Raw genomic sequence first — 16,190 nt, forward strand, 5'->3', positions numbered from 1 at the left:
TTATAAAGCACAATGGGCTAAAAGCCCAGCTGTGAGGTTGGGAGCCTAGATGGCAGGATTCCATGGATTGTTCTTGCTCTGTTAGGATTTGCAACATGAATAGACCTCAGTTGATCCAGGAATAGACTTCCTTTTGCAGCCAGGAAGAGGGGAAGTAGGAGACTTGAGTGTGCCTGGTGTAGGAGAGTTTGATCTTAATTTAGGAAATACCTGGGTATTTTTGCCTTGTTTGTACACTGTAGATTCTAATGACATTTTAAATGTGAATATCAAGAAGGAAATTCTCATACATTCAGTGAAAAAGAAAACAACAACAACAGTAACAAACAGCCTATACCTCAACTCATGAGGCACACTTCCTGTGAAGTGGTCCCTAAGTGATTCCTAGGAGCACAATTGCTGCATTTATTAAACTTTTATTTACTGAGGAATGGACAGTAGCATATGGGAGCAATGACAATAGCTGACTGATGAGAAAACAAAGAAATTCCAGTATTCTGCTGTTTTGAAAAAAGTCATTCAGAATTTAGTCATATTGGTTCAGCTGTTGTAACCAAAGACTGATAAGATAATAGAGGTCTTTGTGGTGGTTTTGTACTGAAATCCTTTATCTTTGTGATGCACTGGGGCCCTTTAGTGTGGAAAGCTTTTAAAACTGCTATTGGATTCAGAACTCAAATTAGCTGCTGGTATGCTGGGACAGGGGTTCCTTTCTCAGGCAGTCACCACAAAGTAACTTTTATCAGGGGACCTTCTGATAGATTGTTAGTCTCTCCAGCTTACCCTGTTTTATTTTTTGTTGACTTTTTGCTGCTATGTTTTGTGACATTTAAAAGAAGGCTATATCCAAAAAGGCCAATGCTAAATGATGGACTGAGCTTGTGAAGTGGAGACATCACAGTCCATCAGATGTATGAGGAGGCTGCAGTGTAAAGATGCAGCAGTTTTCCCAGGTTATCTGTGGGTAGAAAAGAGCAATGCAGCTTTCTTTTATGACTAGCATTGTTATTTTGGCTTTCTTCTAAAACGATATCCATTAAAAAAAATTAGAACTGACCAGGGAATTGATTCTTAAGAGCTTTTGTTTTCAACTTAATTTACAATCTTTCTGGATTGTTGGCTGAGTTCCTTGATTGATGTTGCTTTGGAATTACTGTTAAGTGCTTTAATCTTTCTAGGATTTATGTGAAAAAGTGTATCTTCATCAGAACTCCACTCCAGTGTCAGTGCCACCCCTACCCACTACTCTAAACAAAGACATTTGTTAGTTACCCAGGTTTCTTATAATTTCATTGCTAAGTCCGATTAAGTTTATTAATGTGTGCATTGATCTAATACAGGAGAATGTCTAGGTTTAAATCTCATTTTAAATTCCCTGGGACATGTTTCTAGAGAATGCCATTTGTTGACTATTAATTTTATTTGGCTTGGTATTTTAACACCATTGCCCTTCATTTATTTTTATTTTTTTTTAAAGACAGGCTCTCACCCTGTCACCCAGACTGGAGTGCAGTGATGCAATCATAGCTCACTGCAGCGTCAACCTCCTGGTCTCAAGAGATGCTGCCACCTTAGCCTCCCAAATTGCTAGGGTTGCAATTGTGAGCCACCATGCCTAGCCCATTTTATTAGAGATAAAAAGGATGTGGAGAAATGCGCAAAATTTAATTTAGCTGTTCTCGTACTCATTTTCTCTCTTTTCCTCTCCTAACTCTTTTTCTCTTTCTCCATTGCTGTGTTGTTTCTAGATTTTCTCATTAGAAAAACTTAGTTGTCATCACATAGTGGTGACTCCCTTTCAGAGAATATCTATTTAATGAATGACCTGTTTAAGATTTTTATATTGTAAAAGTTCTAGGTATGGGAATACTGTGGAAGAGGTGAGGTAAATCTCCATTTGGTAAAGTGCTCTGCAAGTTGCCTGCCTTATCCGGATCTGGTCTTCAGTGACTTCCCAATGACCAGTCTTATTTCTAGCACCACTGATTTTGATTATATATATTTCATAAGGGCAAAATTAGCATTAGCAGACTGTTGTGCTAACTTTTGTGAACTGATGTAAAAAAAGGCTTTTAAATAAATTTGAAACTTAATTTTTTATTTTAATTTTTCATGCTATATCAATAAGAGAATTGTCTTATTTATCTCATTTTACCTAAATTCTCATCTGTTTTGAATCTTCTCTGTGGCTTTGGGCCTGGGGACAGGTAGTAATAGTTTGTAAAGTTAAAAAAAAAATAGTACATTTCAGTTATTTTTTTTTTCAACTTCTTCAGATTGTGACCAAAAAAGGCTAGAGGGCTGATTTTGAAACTGTTATAATTAAAGATGGTATCTGAAAACTTTTGATGGGGAAATTGTCATCATATTTATATTTTGAAAAGTGTTTCCTTATTTACGCACTATTGACTTCCTATTGAGACTCAAAATTTTAAGTACAACTGGTAAAGAATTCAATGGATCAAATTCAGTAAATCTGAAGTCACTGGAATAAAGGCCCCTAAGAAAAAAAATGTGTCAATTTTAAAGGTCTTTCCTAACTGAAGACCATTTTGTGATAGAGCCAAAGGTTAATAAAATCAGTAGTGAATGTAGCAATTTTACAGATAAGCTATTCACAACAAGTGTAGTTGCTTGAATAAAAAGCTAATTCAGTTCTAAAATGCCACATGCAGTAGCAGTGAATAGCTGCTTTTAGGTGCTTTCTGGAGGAGGATAAAATACAGAATCACGGCACTCTTCTCTTCCAGCGTCCCTGGCTGCCTGTAAATTGCTGTGAATGGGGCTGTGGGCTGACAGGCTCTATTAAGACAAACTGCCTTTCTCATCGGAGAGATAAAATAAATCAGGTGTTTAGTCAAATTAAAATACTTCAGCTGGAGCAGGCCCTGGGGAGCACTGATCCACCTGACTAATCTGAGAGAAACTCAAGACAGATGTGGTTTGGGGATAAAGAAGACCCCATGGAACAAAAAAAAAAAGAAAAAAAAAAAAGCCCTGCTGCACTGTCTTTGGAGTTGGAGAATAGATACAGTTTATAGTAGAGAGTGTCAGGCGCACACTGTGTGTGATGTTGGATAAAAGGCATGCTGACTTGTAGAGAAGCTGTGTACAGAAGTGTTTTTGCTGGTTCCCTTTTTGTGGTTTATGAAACTACCTCTGTTTTTATGTGGGAGCTGGGCAGAAGACTATTTTCTGGCAGTGCTTTTTAGAGAATCATTTTAAGAGATAGCTTGAAGGACATGAAACAGATGATGTTAGGTAGCTCCTGATGACCTCTGCTGGCCTGGGCAGATGATCAGAAGTTGGTTTACTTTTTTTCCAAGTTGATTTTTTCAAACCTCCAAACATGATTTAGGACATGATTTTTCTTTTCTTTCTTTTTGAGAGATAGTCTCTTCCACCCAGGCTGGAGTGCAGTGGCGCAATCATGGCTCACTGTAGTCTTGAACTCCTGGGCTCGAGTAATCCTCCTGCCTCAGCCTCCTGTGTAGCTGGGACTACAGGTGTGTGCTACTATGCTCAGCTTGTTTTTTACAAAAAAATTTTGGAGAGACAGGTTCTTACTATGTTGCCCAAGTAGGTCTCAAACTCTGGGCTTCAAGCGATCTCCCCACCTTGGCCTCTCAAAGTGTTGGGATTACAGGCACGAGCCTCTGTCCCTGGCCAATATACTATTTTCTATATGGAGTTAATGCATAAGAGCATTCTAAGATCTTTTGCCATCCTTAACAAAACTTGACTATATTTTGGTTGCTCCTTTATGTCTCATCATTATCTGTTCTTTCAGCAACTCTTACAATTGTAGTTCCTTTGCCATGGTGAAGTTTCATGTTTAATTTTTTTAAGATAAAAAAACTTGTATTCACAGGTTGGATGGTCAGTGTGATTTAGACTTGATGTTATTTTTATTACAGTGGCATAAACACATGCTGTTAATTAAAACAGGAAAATCCGCATTATAGGTCTTAAATGCTTGGCTTCAAACCATTATACCCGAACAAATACAGTGGGTACAGAAAAGAAAAATGCATCCCCCTCCCACCGCCACGCACACGCACAAATTAATCTGCACATTTTGAATATAAGCTATTTTATGGTGTAAATTGTTTTTTCCCTAATTTGAGCCCCAAGGGCTACTTGGCTATATATATGATCCCCAATACAGGGGGAATTTCAGACTTGTTACACTACTATGCTTCACTCCAACTTCATTTTTAATGCCACTATTCAAAATATATACATTAAAAAATCTGAGGATGTTCAAGTTCCTTATGTAAGATGGCCTGGTATTTGCATATAACCCATGCACATTCTTTCACATACTTCATATCATCTCTGGATTACTTATAACACCTAATAAAATGTAAATGCTGTGTGAAGAGTTGTTATATTGTGTTGTTTTATTTGTGATATTTTTTATTGTGTTGTTATTATTTTAAAAATATTTTCAGTTCGAGGTTGGCTGAGTCTGTGGTTGGTTGAATCAGTGGATGTGCAACCTATAGATAGCGGGGGTTGACTGTATGTACTCCTCAAGTTTAAGGAAAAAATAGTGACAGCCTTATATGAGTGTTTAAATTCTCATTTTAAAAATATCGCTTTCTGTATTTTCTTCTTAAACATGTATCTTTTAAGTCCAAAGAAAAAGTTTAGATGGCACTGACTGTTTACAATTGGATTCAGCTAAATGGTGTTATTCCATAAATTCAGGTATGCTTATACATATCTATTAACCCTGGAAGCACTAATGCATTTATAAATCTTTTGGCTTCACTGTGAACAGAAGAGGCTAAGAAGTCATTTATGTATTATATTTGGCCTCTCTGTGCCTATGCAAAGGAGAAAGGGGAATAAGTTGAAGATGGTTGAAAGATTGCTTAAGATGGAAGAAGAGAAAATTTTCCAGTAGTTATTGGGGAATCTAAATACTAGATCCAACTCTTGTATTGGTCCTTGCCCAAAATTTCCTGTGTAAGCTCTTCTTTATTAACAAAAAATTATAGTACAGTAACTATCACTATATCCAATAAACCTTCTCTTAACTTATATCATATATACAGGTATTACAATACAATTACATGTATGTTAGAATATTGCACAAAATATAATAATAAAATATGTATACATCCCATTTATCTCATGTCTTTGCAATCTATTCACCACACTGCAACCAAAATGACCATATCACTCGTTTCTTAAAATAGTGATTAGGAATCATTCTTAGAATAAATATGTAGATCATCACACATGGTCTATAAGGGGCTGAATGGTATGCCCTCTTACTAGCTCTCTAGTCTAATCTAATGCTCTATTCCTGTTTATTTTCCTTGCTCAAGTTTCACTAACTTCTTTCAATTTCTGGAACACACCAAACGGTCCCCCATCCCCAACATATGTGTACACACACACACGACCTTTGCCTATAGTGTTTTCTTTTTTGGAAAAGTTCCTTGACCACCAACCACCCTCTTGCAACCCTTTCTTCAGTTGTAGTTTCTTTGTCATTGCAATTTCACGTTTTCTGGAAAGCTCCTTCAAACCATGCTCCAACTCTTCGTCTAGTTAACTCCTATTTATCCTTCTATTAATTTGTTGCTTTTTCAGATTACTCTCCCTGAACTTGGGCACCCAAATTTAGTTAAACTCCCACAGAACATTTGTCTTATTTGTAATTCCTATGTAGTTGTTGTTTACATTTACATGTTTGATTACATGATTAAGGTGTCTCTTCAATTTTTTTTTTTTGTTTTTGAGATAGAGTCTCGCTCCGACACCCAGGCTGGAGTGCAGTGGCATGGCCTCGGCTCACTGCAACCTCTGCTTCTCGGGTTGAAGCGATTCTCCTGCCTCAGCCTGCCAAGTAGCTGGGACTACAGGTACCCACCACTATGCCCAGCTAATTTTTGTATTTTTAGTGGAGACGGGGTTTCACCATATTGGTCAGGCTGGTCATGAACTCCTGACTTAAGGCGAGCCACCTGCCTCGGCCTCCCAAAGTGCTAGGATTACAGACATGAGCCACCATGCCCAGCCTGTCTCTTCAAATTTTGAACTACGAAATGCCTAAGAATAGGGACTGTGTCTGCTTCTACTTGCCACGCTGTCCTTAGTTCTTGTTATAGTACCTGACACGTAGTTGCAATTCAGAAAATGTTTATTGAATTAAAAATTTATTCAATATGTAAATTTAAAAAAATCATTCTTGTGTTGTATTTTCTCATTCCTGTATATATTAACAAATACATTAGTTTAACTTTTTGTCCTTTTCAAGAGATCTTATGGATCTTATGATTCTTTTTGGGAACGTACTTTTGTATTTTGGAAGTTCTGGATCAATAAATTCTTCCTTTTACCAAGATGAAATTCCCATTGCCGAAGTAAAAACCCATTTTCTTTGAATAAATTCCAGGATCTAGAAGGAGTAGCTGGCCACTAGCCTTGATAGAGTATTTGTTTCCTTATCAGTGGAATACACTTTATAACAACTTTATTTTTCCTTTAATTTTGATTTTAGGCCATTGTTGAGCTCAGTAAATCTGAGGATATAAGAGATACTAACAGCTTTTCTTTTTTTTGGACCCCAGTTGACATTAAGAATCCCATGATGGTCCTAAATGTGGTAGCTTCTCTGTTGATGTCAGTCCTACCTTTCAGAAATTATATACTAACAAGTGCTGGCCTGCATCCTCTGAAGTTTCTCTTTCTCCTTTGGGCTACTTTAAAAATAAGGCCACTCATAATTAAAATATTTTCTCAGATCGTAATGGTGCTTTCTTAGTAGGAATGAGGGGTTTCATAAGGAGGTTGGAAGTCTCTCCTGCACACACAAAAATTGGCAATCTTTGTCCCCTTTGACAGCTGGTGGCATTTTTCTGAAAAGCTTTCAAATCACAGATCATTTCTTCATAATGAAATCTGTGTGGCTCAGATACAGTGGGTTGAAATTCTTATCTTATGCTGCGGTAAAATGCTCTAATTTAGATTCACAAAAGGATTCTGTACCCTTTACTTAGGAGAGCTGTGCAATTTGCCCATAAAAAGACTGCTCAGCACCATTAGTGCATACCATAAGTGTTCAGCGACATCATATTCATTAAACAGCATATCCTTATGCATAACCTTTTCAACCTTGAATGTGTTTTTTTCTCTTTGAAAAATGACAAATGACAAAGGGGTGATAGAGCCCCCCAAGCAACACTGTTGCCTTCACAGATGAACTTGGGAATTTTAGCTTGATCCTTTCTCAGGAAAAAAAAAAAATCACATTCAATCTTTTGTCACCTGAGGCAGTTTTAATTCTCTGTGTAGTATTCTCTCTATGGCCAAGAGATTGACTCCTAACTTCTAAACTTCAGTGACAGATCTTTGTACAATAGAAAATTTTGTGAAGGCAAGGATCAGAAACTTCCTCAAGTAACTTTTATTAAGCACCTACTATGTCTTAGATACTGTTAGTCACTGAGCTTAGAGGTGATTATAGAATATTAATATAATCTATAGTTTCTGATCTTTCATATTAAATATCGTGGATTTCCTAGCTTGATCAGATAGATTGGGGGCAAAAAGGAGAAAATGGGGTAAGTCTGCCTTTTTTAGAGCAAGAGGGGAGAGTGAGTGAGAATTTTACTAGTGACAATACTCTCTCTTGGCAGGAACAGTGAGGAACCCTAGCATTCATTCCACTGCTGTAATTACTCTCTGGTGTTCCTGCACCTTCAATGGCCTCCAGTCATTGTCCCAGATCTTTAAATGTCTTAGGATAGTCCCTTTCTAAATTCTGCCCTCGTCCCCCTTATTCGTCCAGGTATTTCTCAAGCTTGTGAGATCTCTTCTTGCTTCCATTTTAGGCACACCTGAGAGCCTGGCAGAAAAAGAACGGCAGCTCTCCACCATGATTACCCAGCTGATCAGTTTACGGGAGCAGCTACTGGCAGCGCATGATGAGCAGAAAAAACTGGCAGCCTCACAAATTGAGAAACAACGGCAGCAAATGGACCTTGCTCGCCAACAGCAAGAACAGGTGAGCCCTGCAAAAGGCGCTGACGAACTGGAGATGTGGAATGTGCCAGGCTCAGAGAGTAGTCAGATTGATTGGCTTATTTGTTGGAAGCTTTCCTAAAAAATAAAAATAAAAAATAAGAAAAGACGGAAAAAAAAAAGCCTTCTGGAAATCTAGGCTCTTCAAGAATATTGAGGGAATATGTGTACAAAAAAGGCATCATAGCAACTGGGCATAACTAAAATGATACATTGTTTCAGGTTTGGATTTGATTAATGATTTGGGGATGCTTATTCATATAGACATCACATATAATCCCTCTGTAGCTTCACTATGAGTAAGTGACTTTTCTCTGGGCCTTATTTTCCTCATCCAGAAAAAGGGGGTTCTGTTCCAGAAAAACTTTGGGAATCTTTTATCTCATTGGTCCAATGATTTTCTTCAGGTTTAAAGTCCAAAGAGGTGACCATACATTTCAGTTTTCCCCAGATAGCCCTGATATAATGCCTGTTTTCTAGAGTAATAATACCCTGCCTCCTTTTACCTGTGAAAGTTTTCTTGGTTTGGATGATATATCACATGGTCACTATTTATAGCATAGGTAAGTCATTGAATACAAATTAGTACATGGTTCCTATAAGTATTTGACTTGATTGACTTAGAATTGAGAATGAAGAAAAAATAGCAAAGTTTAAATGTATGTCTTTTAAAAATAAATCACTTTCTCAAATGTTTTTTCTTGTCTCATAAGAGTACATTAATCTAACAATGATCCTATAGAGTAGTCCCTGATGCTTTAGATCAGACAGATCTAAATTAATGTGCAGTTTTTAGGAATCTGACATTATTACTGGAATTATCTTTTCAGTTAAATGTATTTTATAGGAGTATATAGAGCAATATATGCTCTGTTGATTTTAATGAGTTGTGATGTCTGGTATTTTATATGCTTGAATATTTGCCCACATGTAGGAATATGGACTCAGCCCCTAATGGAAAATAACATAAAGGAACACTGTAAAAAATCAGAAGTTAGAATGTCATTTAGCCATCCAGAGATGACACAGTAATTAACTATTGACACTTGTGAATAAGCTAGCACAAATTAATCTTGACACATTTGCAGACGAGTGATATCTTACAGTGAACACTTTGTAATTATATTTCAAAATGAAAATTAAATGACACTTAAAACTAGGTTGTCATGCTCAATGAAGCGAGCATGTAGCTCAACCGATTGGCAAATAAAATTCAGAATTTGAGCCACATGGTGCTTATGTACCATACTTCACTGTGTCAAACCCATACGTCTAGAGTGGATGATAGTAATTGCACTGTGGTGTTTTGGATGCATTTCTATACAGCACTTTATCATTTAGGAGGGACCATCAATATTAGATGCCTAGTGGCGTTTCACTGGTTTGCTAAGAGGAAATAAATATTCAGAGGATCCAGCATATATACCTAGAGCTGCAGAATGAGTTGTACATTTCTGATTTGAATATCCACAAGCAGAGTGGGCCATCCCAACCTGATTAAATACTATTTCCACTTTAAGTATAAAGCTCTGACAAGGAGTCGTCTCATTTCTCACACTGTAGTCTACATTAGGGGGGCAGCTTTATCATGGCTTCCAGTAGGAACCAGTTGTCATCCGAAATCATAAAGCAACATTTAGAAGCAGACTGCTATGTTGTCATCTTGTGCTGAATGAAATATAATTTGGGCATTATCCCCTGCATAGGCTAAAACATCAAAAAGGCTTGGGAAGTATATAGCTTGGAACTGATTTACACTCATTTTCACTTCCAACATAACCCATTCTAGAATACTGGCTTTGTAAGTAGGAAGAAATAGGAAGAAAAGACACTCTTGACAAAAAGGCACTACTAAACAAAATCCTTCTGAGTGCTCTCTGGCTCCTTTTCTTTCTGGCTTCCTAGGTTGGCAGTGAGTGTGTTCTCACGAAGGATCATCTCTCTGGACTTCAAGCTGTAGCAGTTCAGCTTTTGAGTCAATAGCGGCCTGATGCCTGACTGATACTTCATAGTAAACACTATTATCCTAAGGAAGCTATTTGACCTCCTGAGGGCCAGAGACAGTCATCAGTAGGGCTTGCATTAAATGGTTAACATTTCTTTTTATAGACCAGATAATGTGTTTAGATGTTGAATTTGATTGTTGGATGAAACAAGGAAATATAAAATTTGTATATAGATCCTGTACTGTGAAATAAACACATTGTCCTCAAAAGGATAAATGGATAAATGCTAAATTACAGCTTAATTTGTTTTTAAAAATATTTTGTACATCACATACAGCATCAACAAAAAAAGCTAAAGATTTTTTACTTTTTGCTGTGTTCTTTGGCACTCCTTTAACAATATTTGTAAATGTATCAGTTCTGAAAATCTTTGTATCAGGAAAGGTTTTGCCAACATAGACCATATTAAACAGTAATAGAAAGATTTTGCCTGTCTTTGCTTACAGATTTTACTTTTTACATACAAATTAAGCCATTTAGAAAAATGTAGCCGGAGATTTTTCTATCTCTATTCTACAAGGATTCGATTTCTAAAATCCCATGATTTCCAGCTGACCAGTGAAGATACAGGTGAATAGCTCACAAATATAATAGAAGGGGTAGTTTTCCTACAGATAAAGCAGAGAGATGGCACTTGTTTAAAAATTTTTCCTTTCATCCATCTTTCTGATTTGGCCTCTCTCATTTTATAGGAACTCTTTCACATAGAGGTGTAGTAAAACATTGTTGTAATACCAGGAGAAATACCTGAGGTAATGGCAGAGGTGTAAGCATTTCATTTTAACTTAATGAAACTTTATTTCTGATAGATTGCGAGACAACAGCAGCAACTTCTGCAACAGCAGCACAAAATTAATCTCCTGCAGCAACAGATCCAGGTCAGTGTATTTTATTACTCTCGTCTGATTATACTTAGATACTTTCCTCCTTGAAAATGGAATTTAAAACTCTGCAGATGTACCCCTGTCTTATAAACAGCACCAATAGGGCTGTTTTCAAGGATGTTGTGCACAATTCTATAATTGAATGTAAGAAATATGGACTAGATGGTGGCCTAAGCATTCTTCTCTGATGTGATATGTAAGCAAAATAACCCTTATCTTTTTTCTTTTTGCCTTTTGCCTAACACTACCTACTGGGAACCTAATGGTCTCCCAGGTAGCATACAGATGGTATTTTTTATTGCCACTGACCACTTTCTGTTTTGTATTTTACCATGTAATAGTACTGTAGAGAGAACTTACTTTTAATTTACTTGTTACGACTAATTGGACCAATTATGAGAAAAATCTGGAAAAAGGCTGTTAATAATTTGTTCCTTAACAAATATTAACTGTGTTCCTTCTAGATGCTAAAGGGAATAGAAAGATTAATGAGTGATAGTTTGTCTTCAAGGAGCTTACAGTCTAAAAAGGAAGAAAAACTTGTTCCTGAATAATTATGACATGGTGTAGAAAATCCCTTTTTCTTATGGCAATGTAAAAATATATAGATCATAATTACAATGATCTGGGGAGGAAAGGTGATGGTCTGATTTCTGTCATTCTTTTAGATACTTGATTGTTAATGAACAGCTATTTGAGATAGGCAAGGAAAATGGTCTCCCTTTCCAAATAGGAATATAGGTGTGTGACTTCTAGAAAGCCTTAGAATAAGGAACTGGCTGTCTAGTGATTAATCCTCAGAAATACTGATCACAGAGTTATCCCTATCCTACTATAGACTCTTGTTTCCCTTGATTATTGGAGAACCTGCTGGGATCTATGATTCAAACTAGCTGTGTCAGTGTATTCTGAATTATATTATTACTTTTCTTGAAGTTAATATCATGCCCTTTTGTATTTTTAAAAAAAAATCAGTAGCATGATGTCATAGTTTACTGCAATATTCTACCTCACTGACGAATAACAAGGATTTTACCTTCGATCCTTGCTTCATTTTGTTAATCATACTCAGTGTTCCAGGTAGTTACTGCACTTAAAGTACTAATTTGGTATCTGAAGCAGTCCCTTTACCTAATTGGCATTTTGTCCAGCTATTTTCAGTAGGAGATCTTAGCCAACTTTTTTGTTGGTTTTTGTCGTATTCAATATTCCATATTCAAGTACATATGTTGCAAAATAAAAAGTCCAAATATAGATGAGTTGGAATGTCTGGCATTTTTGACAGTCAGCTTTTACAATTAAATCTTGGAATAATTTCTCATCCTGATATCTCTTTTATGACTCATGCTGAGACCCTTAATTAAATAACTGTCCAGGTGTTCCCTTGTTCTGCCCTTATTAGAATTTTCAATGTAGCTCCTACTGCTCAGGTCAAGATTTTTAGCCTGTGGCTTCCTACATTTTTCTGTAGATCCCTCTGTAAGAACTCAGTAGGTGTTAAATAACATGATCATTTAGTTCTCTCTGTTTTTACTATTTGTAAATCAGGAATGGAGGAAGTTCCCTGAGGTGTTCTTGTATCAGTTAATTATTGTTTTTACTACTGCTTTATAACTTACTTGTTTATTCTTTTCTAATATATTTTACTTCTTAGTCCAGTGCTGTTTATACTGACTGGTTGTCTTCACTGATGTTTTCCTGTGGCACTGAGAACTCCAGGTGAATAGCAACCAAATCAGTTCAGAATATTTTTATGAAATATTTTTAGTATATATTACTTATATATGATTGTGTAGTTATAAATTGACTACATCTTTTTCAGAAAACTATAGAACATGATCTTAAAATATTCATTGGAATGAATATTTGGAAACATCAATTTGAAAAGATAGGAGTAATTTTTTTCAAGTTTTCTAATAGAAGTTTGATTGCTTTTAAAATGTGTGGATATTTCTTGTTGTTTAATTTTTTTAAATTTAAGCTAATCAGCACTTAAACTTAGCAGTATAAATTATAAAATAAAGACAGTCAATGTCAGAGTTACATTCACTTTAGAAATATAAGATTCTTTGTAATAAGAATTAAAATTTTTTTAAAAATAAGAGAAAACAATAAGACCTGTATTTATAGTTCATTCTGTCCTGAGCTACTGCTTCATGGCATATCTTGTCAGTATTTACCTTCTACATATGAGACCATTCAAAAAATTTTTCAAATGCTGAAAAACACATACTCCTTACACAAAATGTATTCATCTCTGACACTTACAAAACAGGTATTTGATATTCAGACTTTCTTTTTTTTTTTTTGGAAGGGGAAAGGGTAACTATATTTTCAAATACGGCTTTTGAAATTTAATCAAATTTAAGAGAGAGATTATTGTTGGATTAATTTTAAATGCTTTCTGAGCAAAATATGAGACTTGAGGGATGCTTCAAACATTTTTTTCTATGAAAAAAAGAAGCACTTTCCCATTTGAACCCAAAACAGAACAAAGGATAAAACAAAATTATTAAAGGTGAATTAAAGATTATTAAATATATTAAAAATAAAACGCAACTTCTCTTTCAAAAGCAAATGATGAATACAGAGACAATTTGAGGAAGTTTGACACTTTTTTTTTCTTTTTATATCTTGAGTCCTAGAACCTATTAGCTTACATGGTCAGCAAGATCAAAACATGGCAATTGGCTACGGGTCATGAGTATGAGGTGGTTGCATTCAAGATCGTTCCTTGTTTAGAATGCTGACTTCTGAAATAGTACTGTTTTTTTACCCCCCAATTTGCAAGCTTTAATAGAAACAAAGGGAAGAGTGCCTAACCTCTTGTAACAACCCCCCACAGACACATCTGGGTCTATTATAATGGAAACAAATGAAAATGAATGAATGGCTTCCACAAATTGAAATACAGGATTTTTCATTAGAAATAAGAAAAGGCATGATTAAGATAGTATTGTAAAAGTTCCCATGTTTATTTTATTTGCAATTATTCAGAACTTATATGTGCAGTTAACAATTTTATTTATATTTCTTCCTTGAATATATTTTTTAACATCATTTTGCCTTTGTAAATTCTAACTAAACTTTTGAATAGATTCTTCTAAAGCCATGTAAACCGTGTTGGAAAAGTATGATGAATGATTTTGTGAACTGTTTTTATAGTTTTGATGAGTCAATTTTTACCTTTTAATAAATCAGGATAATAATTATAAATGATTATTAAAATATCACTTTAATATTAGGTCTTTTCAGAGAATGTTTGCTTTGTAAATTCAGATCTCTCTGTGCTTTGGGGAAAATGATGATTTCTCTAATTTTTTACATGTTAAGTAATTCTCCTGATATGGAGCCCAGGAAAAAAATAGATATTTTTGATATTTCCAGGACAGAAATAGCATATTTTTTTACCAAGTCTACGGAAAGCAAAACTAATAGGTCATGGAATATGGATCTTTGGAGTTGGGAATGTTGATTTGTAGGCTGTAATTTCAAAGGAAAGATAACTGCTTCAGTAAGTTCATCCTCCCCCTCCCACTCATTGAACTGTAGTATCTTAGCTAATATTTCGAAGCATTTTACTTCTGAGTTATGCTAACTGGTAAGCAGAATTCACTTTTAATTAATTTGACAGTTGTAAACAGATTGAAGCATGTTTACAGTATTTTAATCAATGATTAAATATAAGACAATTCTAGGCAAAACGGAAAATATTTTATCCTCATTTCTTGATTTTTTTTTATGGATCCAATATACTACATTCTTTGGTTTCTATAGCACATCAATAGGAACACATTTAACAATGGAATTTTGCAACTATAACTGAGTCTTTGCAAAAGAATTCAGCTCATTAAAATATCTCTGAGAAACTTCCTTTTCCAGGGATGAATAGTATTATCCAATTATTCATGTCTCTTCAGACTCCAATTTTAGAGTTCTTCAAGTGGCTTATATTGTGAGCTATATAGGCAGTGTCCTCTCCTCACATAACTAACTAAACAATGATCTCTTAAGAATGGACTGGCTGGGTGGGGTTTTATTTAGGCGTTTGGCTTTCTGGGCAAGGGCCAATGATTTAGTCAATTCATACACATGTGTCTTTTTTGGGTATAATGATGAGACTTGAAATTTTTAGTGCTTTGTTTTCTTTATGATTAATGTGCAATATTCATTGCCCTCCCCTCATCATTTAACATATGCATTGGATGGCAAACTTTATTTGTAGAAGGCCTGAACTAAGTGCCATTGCTGTGTCTTTGCAAATATTCTTTGTCTTATCTGAAAACTTTTTCTTTTAAATGTTGAAATACATATTGCTTATTTTCTTTTACCCAAACCAGTGTTCATTGCTTCTCTGAAGTTGTACTCTGTTCTTAAGCATATATGATTATCTTTCATATACAGTGTTTTTAATTTTGATTATGATATATGCCTGTGTGCTATTTATATATTTTGTGTGTCTGTATGTTTGCCACGTGGTAGAGCATCATTTAATGTGTGTTATCCTTTCTTCCTTTTTGGTGACCAGAAAGATGCTAATATTATAAGCAAGGAAGTGATTGTCCTTAAACAATTAAACGGAATAACTTGAGATGTCCTCTCACCTGTTAAGGAGATAGACCTTACCTTTTGTTTCCTTCAATACGATTAACTACAGGCATTTCAGGTATCTGCTGAGCAGAATAAAGGACTACCTTTTTATGTGAAGTAGTTGTCTAAAGATCAGAAATAATTGCTTTGTACATTAGCCTTCATGACCTGCTTGACCTAGTTAATTAATTTTTTGCTAGCATAATGATAATAGATATATATTTGAAGATATGTTTCATCGTTAAGCATCTAATTGACCTCTAATTTTAAGAGCTGCACCTTCCATTTATTGTCTTTTGGAGATGGCTGGAGCAGCCAACAGAAAAACCGAGGACAGTCAGAAGCTGACTTCAATCCCACGTAGTCCCTCTGTCTTAGGTTGTATTTCTTTGTATTTGCATTTAGCATTGATGAACAAAATGCAATTACAGTGCTCCTGTTTTGGTTCTGGCAAATAGTCGTTTTTTATATGTTATTGATCAGGTAATGGATCTCCTTCCAATTTTCTCTGAAAAGGGCTAAATAAACCTATTGAAAGTAATTTGATACTTCCATTGGCACTGTACATGCATCTGATACTCCCTTACAAAGAAATGAGGGGTATAAACAAAGCTCAGAAGTCTAGGATTAGCCCCTAGCTTCAGCAAGCCCTTAAAATATTTTGTAATTC

General features: G+C 35.4%; 1 protein-coding gene across 34 annotated transcripts in view; it reads left to right on the forward strand.

Moving 5' to 3' along the window:
* SOX6 (SRY-box transcription factor 6) overlaps nucleotides 1-16,190 on the forward strand; it is a 792,566-nt gene that overhangs the window by 556,258 nt on the left and 220,118 nt on the right. For all 34 annotated transcript variants that reach the window (XM_055282275.2, XM_055282287.2, XM_055282273.2 and 31 more), the window contains 2 exons: nucleotides 7,851-8,023; nucleotides 10,856-10,924. In XM_055282275.2, the coding sequence (XP_055138250.1) occupies nucleotides 7,851-8,023; nucleotides 10,856-10,924 (242 nt within the window). The remainder of the gene's footprint in view (nucleotides 1-7,850; nucleotides 8,024-10,855; nucleotides 10,925-16,190) is intronic.

Source organism: Symphalangus syndactylus, chromosome 6 (assembly GCF_028878055.3).
Source record: "Symphalangus syndactylus isolate Jambi chromosome 6, NHGRI_mSymSyn1-v2.1_pri, whole genome shotgun sequence".
In the NCBI taxonomy this organism is placed as follows: domain Eukaryota; kingdom Metazoa; phylum Chordata; class Mammalia; order Primates; family Hylobatidae; genus Symphalangus; species Symphalangus syndactylus.